Raw genomic sequence first — 11,060 nt, 5'->3', positions numbered from 1 at the left:
TGGGAGATCCAGTGTGGGTGCGGCCCCCAGGAAATCGGTGCACCGACAAGTTTAAGCGAGGACAAATATCTGGAGTGATTAGCCAGCAGTCTGTTTTGGTCGATGGAACCCCACGACATGTGCGAGATCTTCGCCCAGCTACCGAGGTGCGTCACACAACTACAGAAGAAAGCAGTGAAGCGTCTAGTGATGAGCTGCCGATGCACGGATTCAGTGAGCCCCCTCCAGAGACTGATAGCGATACTTCATCTGATCCAGAGCCCGAATCTGAAACAGTGAATGTACCTCTTCGCAGAAGCACACGCACTAAAAGGCCACCCCCCCAGTGCTCTCTATGTGATCATCAGATCAGGGGGGAGTGTTACGTGCATCCAGGAGATAAGCGCCCGCGTGTTTGCGTGTTGTGTGGGTACGTGGGAGAGACGGATGAGGGGAAAAGACTTACCTCGAGACCAGCTCAGCGTTACCGACCAAAAATAGAAAAGAAAGACCAAGATGGCGGCCGCCGTCTTTTGTAAAGTATGATGTCTCGCAAAGTCACACGAATTCTCGCAATATGCAAATTTAGCCGGCCTAGAACGACGATAAAAGCAGGTGATGAGAAAGACGTTGGGTGAGCGACGATTGAGTTGGCCGGGGAATCGTGTGGCTGTTGCTTCTCGTGCCGTGTGAGGATATTTTACCGTTGTTGGATTCCGTGCAGAACCGGTGTATAAAGATTATTGAATTGCTGCAATATTTATAACATCTTTTCCTGAACTTACCGTGTTAAAGAGAGAGTCGGGCGCCATCTTGAATTTTTCCTTGTACATCTACGGAGGGCGCAGTAACTCTTTTTTTTTAAAGGACTTTCCTTACACATTTTTGTTTACAGGGGGGGGGGAACGCCCTTGCCTTCCCGCTAATTTTATTATTAAAATAACAGATATAGTTATCTGCAATACTAAGATGGCGAAATTGCCAATATTTCAAACAGAATTATTTAATCACAAATAAACACGCTGACGAACACGGCCGCCAATGATTAAAAGGCCCAATTTAGGCTAAGCTCTACGAATAGTCGAGTTATATAATTATAAGCAAATTCGAAATTCCCGAGCTACTAATAGTACCTAACAATTGGGGGGGGGGGGATTAACCTTGAGATTTTTTTTTTTAATAAATTTTCAATTCACATTTATTTGCAAAATGACAACAATGTACACATAATTAATACATTAAAACATGGCATCACAAATACAAACCAAATATTAGCAATCTCAATTTAAATTTATCAATTAATCTAAATTAATCAATATAACACATTCCAGGATTTTCTTTTAGAATTAACATTTAAATTCCGAAAGAATCATTAACGGTTTTAATACTGTGAGGTTTTTTTTTTTGTTTTTTTTTCTTAATACGTCTAAAGAATTTGAACCGAAGTTTTTTTGTTTTTTGTTTTTTTTAAAAACATGTACCAACCTCATGGGATCTTAAAGGTGCCCGGAAAACTCGTCTCGGGAAAACTCGTCTCGGGAAAACTCGTCTCCGGAAAACTCGTCTCAGGAAAACTCGTCCCCTTTCGCTAGGTAGGAAAACTGGTCCCTTATTGAATAAATATCGATTGAAAACACATTTTATGATCGTTCTTGAAGGAGAAATTGTTTTTTTTAAAATAGACTATAGCCCCCCCCCATAATATTAAAAAAAAAAAATTTTTTTACTTGTTTGATGTTTTTTTTTTTTTTTTTTTTTAAATAAAATCGATTTTCTAAGTGTCCGTTTTCTACCTAACTGGCTAAGTTCTTAGTGGTTTCACTTATTTTAAAGCGTTTATTATGTTCATAAACGAGACCGCATATTTTTTTTTATATTAATATACAAAGAATTTACTTATTTACTGTTGTTATAAAAGGGTAAAATCGATTTGGGTTTGTATTACTGTACACATAGATTCGAAAAAGTTGTCAAAAAACAAATATATAACAAATAAATGTTATCAAAGGCAAGATAAGTTACTTTCCTACCAAACTGGATATATTTTTCGTGTTTTTATTCAATGTAACATGTTTATTCAGCTCGAAAAACATACAGTGTTTACCGATGTATTGGAAAATTCAAAATAGCGGCCGACTCTCTCTTAAACACAGTAAGTTCGGGAATAGGTGTTATAAATAATAAACTAGACAAAATACTATTAAAAAAAACACCGAATATATGTCAACCTATGTCACGGTAATATATATTGAGCGAATTTCTAACAGTATTTTGTCTAGTTTATTATTTTTCGAATCTATGTGTACAGTAATACAAACCAAAATTTTAATATTTTTTGAAATATAATTTAGAGAGGGGGGGGGGTATATCTCCCTCGGAAAAACAACCAACAAAAAATGAAATTAAAAAGATTCTTGATAAACGATAGCGGAGTTTTCAATAAAATTGATTAATAAATTTATTTAGTGATTACTTTTTCTCTGAATGATTGATTTTAGAATTTTGAAGTAAAAATTAAAAAAATTAAAAATGAGTTAACGAGAGATTGTTAGCACATGGCATCTCTCGCGCCAAAAAAATATTTCGCTTTTGATTTATTAGTTAATTTTTGCAAAATTTGACAGGACGACAATAAATGTTGATAATTGATAGAATTATAATTTTAAATAACGCATGAGTGCATTGCATTTGGTATGAGAGAAAACGAAAACATAAAACAAAAAACTATCATAATTAAAAAACCAAAACAAAAAAGTAACGCTCCCAGTTTTTAATTTTTTTGTTTTGTTTTTTTTATTATTGTTTTTATGACTCCAAAAAACATCGTTAAAATAAGAACCAAAAAATTTTTTAATTAACTTTGTATGAACATAATAAACGCTTTAAAATAAGTGAAACCACTAAGAACTTAGCCAGTTAGGTAGAAAAAAAAAAAAAAAACATTAAACAAATAAAAATATTTTTTAAAAATATTATGGGGGGGGCTATAGTCTATTTTAAAAAGCAATATCTCCTTCAAGAACGATCATAAAATGTGTTTTCAATCGATATTTATTCAATACGGGACCAGTTTTCCTACCTAGCGAAAGGAGACGAGTTTTCCCGAGACGAGTTTTCCGGAGACGAGTTTTCCCGAGACGAGTTTTCCCGGGACGAGTTTTCCTAAATTCGTAAAATTAGTATCGTCGGTTACAGACTTAGCAGGAAATTTTTTTTAAGTTTATTTATTGACTTTTAACGGGGGGGGGGGTCACATTTTGTGGTTATATGAGAAAATAAAGCTGTGTACGCATTATAAATATTTCTTTTCTGTGCCTTATGTTATACATTAGGGGTCATTTCGAGTTAAAAGTTTGCCGTGTTAAAGAGAGAATAAGACGCCATCTTGAATGTTCCAATACATTGGTAAACACTATATCTTTTTCGAGCTGAATATTGCTACATTGAATAAAAACACGAAAAATATATCCAGTTTGGTAGAAAAGTAACTTGTCTTGCCTTTGATAACATTTATTTGTTATATATTTGTTTTTTGACAACTTTTTCAAATCTATGTGTACAGTAATACAAACCCAAAGTTTATTTACTGCACCCATCTGAACTAGAGAAAATCATGATTTAAATGTGTATGTCTGATCTAAATAACTAACGATGAATATCTAATATGGCCGACCAGACGGGTAATCAAAAAGTTATGTCGAGCGTACCGGAAAACGAAATGAGACCAAATTGAAAACTTTTTTTTTTTGCTTGAATTTTGCGCTTTTCGGATTATTTTGTTATGTTTTATTTTCTTGGTGGATATTTTTTTTTGGGGGGGGGAGTTTTTGTCAGAGATTGTAGTTATAATTAAAAACATTAGAGACTTCAAACATTGTGGAAAACCATAAAAAAATAACTGTAACATCAGTGCATAAGCACCAAAATTGTTTTTGTTTTGTTTTGTTTGTTAGTTAAATCCGGCTAAAAAAACAATAATAAAAATAAAAAATAATCCAAAAACTGCAAAGTTCAAGCCAAATTGAAATTTTTATTTGTTACGTTTGAATAAAAAATAATTATTAAAGCAAAAACAGTCGTGTTCTTGTCGAGCAAGTATTTTTTTTATTCAAAAAGATAAAAGGTAGGTACCTACCCCTTTTTGTTTACAAGGAATTTAGGAAAACTCGTCCCGGGAAAACTCGTCTCGGGAAAACTCGTCTCGGGAAAACTCGTCCCCTTTCGCTAGGTAGGAAAACTGGTCCCGTATTGAATAAATATCGATTGAAAACACATTTTATGATCGTTTTTGAAGGAGATATTGCTTTTTAAAATAGACTATAGCACCCCCCCCATAATATTTTTTAAAAATATTTTTATTTGTTTAATGTTTTTTTTTTTTTCTACCTAACTGGCTAAGTTATTAGTGGTTTCACTTATTTTAAAGCGTTTATTATGTTCATACAAAGTTAATTAAAAAAATTTTTGGTTCTTATTTTAACGATGTTTTTTGGAGTCATAAAAACAATAATAAAAAAAACAAACAAAAAAATTAAAAACTGGGAGCGTTACTTTTTTGTTTTGGTTTTTTAATTATGATAGTTTTTTGTTGTTATGTTTTCGTTTTCTCTCATACCAAATGCAATGCACTCATGCGTTATTTAAAATTATAATTCTATCAATTATCAACATTTATTGTCGTCCTGTCAAATTTTGCAAAAATTAACTAATAAATCAAAAGCGAAATATTTTTTTGGCGCGAGAGATGCCATGTGCTGGTGCCGGGAAAACTCGTCCCGGGAAAACTCGTCTCGGGAAAACTCGTCTCCGGAAAACTCGTCTCCGGAAAACTCGTCTCCGGAAAACTCGTCCCCTTTCGCTAGGTAGGAAAACTGGTCCCGTATTGAATAAATATCGATTGAAAACACATTTTATGATCGTTCTTGAAGGAGATATTGTTTTTTAAAATAAACTATACCCCCCCATAATATTTTTTAAAATATATTTTTACTTGTTTAATGTTTTTTTTTTGTGTTTTTAATAAAAGCGTTTATTATGTTCATGAACGAGACCGCATATTTTTTTATATTAATATAAAAAGAATTTACTTATATACTGTTGTTTATAAAAGGGTAAAATCGATTTTTCTACCTCGCCGACTATGTCGTTTATTTAATTTGTTTGGAATTAAACGATTTGGTAAAGAAAAAAAAAAAAAACAGAAAACAAACAAAAAACATGTCGAGTGTTACGGGAGAACGAGAAATAATGCCCGGTATATCACATCTTAGCTAAAAAATAGAAAATTAAAGAAATTACTGAGGGAGATTTGGTTTTAAAAAGAAAATAATAAATTTTAATATTTTTTAAAATATAATTTAGAGAGAGAGAGGGGGGGGATAAAACCTATATCTCCCTTCGAAAAGCAACCAACAAAAAATGAAATTAAAAAGATTCTTGATAAACGATAGCGGAGTTTTCTAAAAATTGATTAATACATTTATTTAGTGATTACTTTCTCTCTTAATGATTGATTTTAGAATTAAAAAAAAATTTAAAAAATTAAAAATGAGTTAACGAGAGATTGTTAGCACATGGCATCTCTCGCGCCAAAAAAATATTTCGCTTTTAATTTATTAGTTAATTTTTGCAAAATTTGACAGGATAAATGTTGATAATTGATAAAATCATAATTTTAAATAACGCATGAGTGCATTTGGTATGAGAGAAAACAAAAACATAACAACAAAAAAAACTATCATAATTAAAAAACAAAACCAAAAGCGTAACGAAGAATCGAATCGCTCTTTTTAATTTTTGGGTTTTGTTTTTTATTATTGTTTTTATGACTCCAAAAAACATCGTTAAAATAAGAACAAAAAAAAACTTGTAATAAACTTTGTATGAACATAATAAACGCTTTAAAATAAGTTAAACCACTAAGAACTTAGAAAACGGACACTTAGAAAATCGATTTTATATAAAAAAAAAAAAAAACATTAAACAAGTAAAAATATTTTTAAAAAAACATTGGGGGGGGGCTATAGTTTATTTTAAAAAACAATATCTCCTTCAAGAACGATCATAAAATGTGTTTTCAATCGATATTTATTCAATACGGGACCAGTTTTCCTACTTAGCGAAAGGGGACGAGTTTTCCCGAGACGAGTTTTCCGGAGACGAGTTTTCCGGAGACGAGTTTTCCCGAGACGAGTTTTCCCGGGACGAGTTTTCCTAAATTCGTGCTAACAATCTCTCGTTAACTCATTTTTAATTTTTTTAATTTTTACTTCAAAATTCTAAAATCAATCATTCAGAGAAAAAGTAATCACTAAATAAATTTATTAATCAATTTTATTGAAAACTCCGCTTTCGTTTATCAAGAATCTTTTTAATTTCATTTTTTGTTGTTTCTTTTTCCGAGGGAGATATAACCCCTCCCCCTCTCTAAATTATATTTCAAAAAATATTAAAATTTTGGTTTGTATTACTGTACACATAGATTCGAAAAATAATAAACTAGACAAAATACTGTTAGAAATTCGCTCAATATATATTACCGTGACATAGGTTGACATATATTCGGTGTTTTTTTTTAATAGTATTTTGTCTAGTTTATTATTTATAACACCTATTCCCGAACTTACTGTGTTTAAGAGAGAGTCGGCCGCTATTTTGAATTGTCCAATACATCGGTAAACACTGTATGTTTTTCGAGCTGAATAAACATGTTACATTGAATAAAAACACGAAAAATATATCCAGTTTGGTAGGAAAGTAGCTTATCTTGATAACATTTATTTGTTATATATTTGTTTTTTGACAATTTTTTCGAATCTATGTGTACAGTAATACAAACCCAAATCCATTTTACCCTTTTATAACAACAGTAAATAAGTAAATTCTTTTTATATTAATATAAAAAAAATATGCGGTCTCGTTTATGAACATAATAAACGCTTTAAAATAAGTGAAACCACTAAGAACTTAGCCAGTTAGGTAGAAAACGGACACTTAGAAAATCGATTTTATTTAAAAAAAAAAAAAAAAAAAAACATCAAACAAGTAAAAAAATTTTTTTTTAATATTATGAGGGGGGACTATAGTCTATTTTTAAAAAACAATTTCTCCTTCAAGAACGATCATAAAATGTGTTTTTAATCGATATTTATTCAATAAGGGACCAGTTTTCCTACCTAGCGAAAGGGGACGAGTTTTCCGGAGACGAGTTTTCCCGAGACGAGTTTTCCCGGGACGAGTTTTCCGGGCACCAATTTTACTGTAGGGGAGAAAGTTCGTTCAGGTCTACAGGTCCGCCGTAAAAATAAATAATCATCGTTTCCCGACGTGATAATTTTATCATAAAGACAATAACGCTAAAAAATGTTTTTTAAGATTATGAGATGTTGAACATGTTGGTATTAAATTAATTTAAAACGTTTGTGAATAATGCTGAAACCAGTTTAGACTTAAAACAATTTATGTGAATGAAATGGACAAATTAAGAAATGATATATTGCGGAAATTTTTTCTTATTCTAAACAAATATCGGTATTCCCGAATTATCTCCCCATAATTCGGCTTTTCTGTCCCTGATTGCTGCTTTCTACTGGTAAAATTTTATTTTGATATTTTAATACTTTTTCCTTTTGAATTCGTCTTCATTCAGGCGCTTGTATCTCATGAGATAAAATCTGTTTCTTAATTTCAATATTCCTTTTACAAAAGAAAAAAACGATTACATTTTTTTTTCACGAAACTTAGCAGATGAATTTTTATCACTCGAAATTGACATGAATGAGTTTTGGTTTTAATAGCAAGCGTTAGCCATTTTTTTTAATGCTGAAAGTATCAATATGTATTTAATACCAACGATTATGTAATAAATTTTATTTCTAGTTAACTTTTTTTCTGAATGATGGCTGACAATAGAGATGATGATGAACTTAGCATCCCTCGAGCGGCCCTCAACAAAATGATCAAAGAATTGATCCCGAACATCCGCGTTGCCAACGATTCCAGAGAATTAATCCTCAATTGTTGTACGGAATTTATTCATTTAGTTTCTTCGGAAGCGAACGAAATTTGCAATAAACAAACAAAGAAAACCATCTCGCCGGAACACGTTTTAACAGGTAAGAAAAGAAGGTGCTAGTGCAGAGAGAGTGATCCGCACTATTTTTTAAATCGTATTTCCAAGTTTAATTAAAGTTTTTTTTTTTTTTTTTTTTTATTCAATTGTAAGGTTGAAGTATAAAACACCCTCCCCTCCCCATGTTAAGAATGGCTTTTTAAATATTATTTACGCCCGGATCACTCTCTGCACTAGTACCGAAAAGAAAATCTTGTTACTAAGTAATATATATATATTTTCATTATTTAATTTACATGTTCCATGTTTGTTATCTCGACTTTTCTTTTCCTTCTTTATTTTTTTCCATTTTTCAATACTGTTTAATGCTCGTTTAATAAAATTTTAGGTACTTATCCACTTATGTTATCGTGCTGAAATAACGTTATTATTTAGAAAGTCATTCTTAACATTGGGAGGGGAGGGTGTTTTCTGACTATTCTCTTCTTTCAATTAACAATTTAATATAAAAAGATATTGTAAAACTGAATTTAACTTGAATTTACTACTAAACAATAGCGCAATAACAAAAATGCATAAGCACCAAATTTTACTCTTTGCCCCAGACAATCATTGATAAAATAAAAATCGAATTTTGTTTTTGTATAGGTGGAGACCTAGAGGGCTAAAGAGAATTACTCATTTTTATTCAGTTATTAACCATTACGATTGATAGTTCATTTTTGGGTGTGTGTATTTGATCAGTTGCCTTCGGAAAAGTTATATATGATATTAGTTTAGACGGTGTAAATCCTCGTCTGAAATTACCCAAGTGACTTTACTTTAATAAATGAGTGCATTACAAAAAAATCACATAAAACGAGCAATTAAAAAATAACTTTAACTAAAAATACTTTTGTGTATTTAAAAATGTTTTGGGAAATGAACAATTTAAAAATCAGCAGAAAAAGGGTTGGAACTAACTCCTCACTAATTCCGTTTAACTCTAAATTTGCTGCACCGTTGTGTGCCGGTGCCATCTTAAATTTTCAAAAACCGCTAATTCGAAACCTAAAAAAAATTAAACTAGTGTTATGTATATAATATATAACACTAGTTTAATTTTTTACCCTACGTAAGAATATAAATTTTTTGCGACGTGACCCAGCGTCGTTTAACCCCTAAAAAAAAAAAAAAAAAAAAAATGAAGATTTCTAGGCACCACCAAAGAAAGCTGTGTGTAAAACGTCAGCGTTTTACACAATAGCAGCAACGTCATCATTTTGTGTGTTCTGAAACAATTTCTATGCTGCGAATAAAATAAAAACTCGTAATTTCTCTTTTTAAAGTGGATTGTTTAATTTCTTTATGGAATATACTTCCAAAATAAACTATTAAAAATAATAGAAATATTTTTTATTTAAAAAAAAAATAAAATAAAAGTGTTTACAAAGCGCGTGCTCATGCAAAAAAGAAGATGGCTGCCATCTTCTTTTTTTTGTTGTTTTTACGTAATGAATTGAATTTTACGAGTTAAATTCTTTTTTTTCAATTTTTTCACTTTAAAATCTATCAAAAAAAATTTTATTGGTTCAATTTTTACGATATTTTCAGGTTTAATGTGAAATTTTATGCCCTTTCGAATAAATCGAATATAATATTCTAGACAAACGTTTTTTTTTTGTTTTTTTTTTTTAATTCACCCCCCCCCACATTTTGAAATGTCTATTCAAATGAATATAATTTTTCTCGCCTAAGTTTTATATATCACAAATTGATGATAAAAGATCAATAAATGAAATAATCTAATTTAAAACAAACAAAAAACTGAATAGTTATTTGCAAATTACACCTGTAAAATCCAAAGTTGAAAACTTTTTTTTTTTTTTTTTTAGTGAAGCCTATTGTTCTGGTTCGATTGTCAAATAAATGTTGGACGCTGATGACAATTTTTTTCTATTTCATTCAATGTTTTCTTTTTTTTTTCTTTTTTTTGTTAGATATTAAAATAAAAAAATTTCACTTCATAAAGAAGAAATAAAATATATTAAATCAAAAACTCATTTCTTTTAAGAGAATAAAAAAATATGGAAAATTGGTAGAATGAATTTTTTTTTTTTTAAACGGCCAAAACTGATGAGTGAAATGTGATCATTTTTCAAATACGGTGACCCATATTGCCTAACTTTTGTTCACAGCAAACACATGTCAGAAATAGAAAGGGGGGATTAATTATAGCGCTTTTAGGCCACCGTTGTTCTCAATTGGAAGGAAGGGAGACAAACCCACTCTGACCATCTGATATGACAATTTAAAATCGCAGTAGTTTTGAATTTTTGCTTATAAAATTCTTTTATTTAAAAAGTACATGGAATATTAGGTACGGGCAAAAATGGGGGACCTAGTTTTGAAAGCCGATTTATCATAATTTTTTTTGTAGGTTTCCGACTACTTTTTGGTTGTAAGGACTAAACTTAATTTCCAAAAGGAAAAAAATATTTGTACACGTGAAAAAAAAAAAAATGTTATGAAAATGTTTTCATGGTGAGCTACCCAATTCAGCTAAATTTTGAAGTTAAATAAATTCATTGTAAAAAAAAAAAATCTTTTAAAAGATAATTAGTTTTCTGGATCTATTTCAAAGAAAGTCCTAAGATATTGAATTAATTAAAAGTCCTAAGATATTGAATTAATTAAAATAAAATAAAAAAACACCTTTGTACAAAACATAATTAGCTCAAAAATGAGTGATTCTGGCGTTCGCAAAATGTAACAAACTAAAATTTTGTAAACACGAAAATTATGAAGGCCCAAAATTTCAGGCAGTCGAAAGACTGAAAATGACGTCATGTAATTAAAAGGGAGGAAGTTCTTTTTTTTTTTTTTCTCCCAGTCACGCATCCGTACATTTCTTTTTTTGAACGTTTGTATTAATTTTTGCATTTTTTAATTTAATTATTTTTCTATGTTTCTATTTTTAAATTAATTTTTTTTCTTAATTATTGTTCAAAAAAATATCTTATCCCGAAAG

The 11,060-nt window shown here is 30.4% G+C and overlaps 1 protein-coding gene across 2 annotated transcripts in view; it reads left to right on the top strand.

The window, feature by feature from the left end:
* Positions 1-3,639: 3,639 nt before the first annotated feature.
* LOC145286003 (protein Dr1-like) overlaps positions 3,640-11,060 on the top strand; it is an 85,115-nt gene continuing 77,694 nt past the window's right edge. The window contains exons 1-2 of one of the 2 annotated variants that reach the window (XM_080134601.1): positions 3,640-4,102; positions 7,858-8,093. In XM_080134601.1, coding sequence (XP_079990727.1) covers positions 7,874-8,093 — 220 coding nt within the window. In that variant the 5' untranslated portion in view covers positions 3,640-4,102; positions 7,858-7,873. Of the gene's footprint in view, positions 4,103-7,254; positions 7,571-7,857; positions 8,094-11,060 lie in introns of those variants that run through there. The other variant, XM_080134600.1, reaches the window with a different exon arrangement.

This window comes from Euprymna scolopes, chromosome 10, assembly GCF_053919585.1.
Source record: "Euprymna scolopes isolate OS-2025 chromosome 10, ASM5391958v1, whole genome shotgun sequence".
NCBI lineage: Eukaryota > Metazoa > Mollusca > Cephalopoda > Sepiida > Sepiolidae > Euprymna > Euprymna scolopes.
The sequence above is the reverse complement of the archived record's forward strand: the minus strand, read 5'-3'. Positions and strand labels throughout refer to the sequence as shown.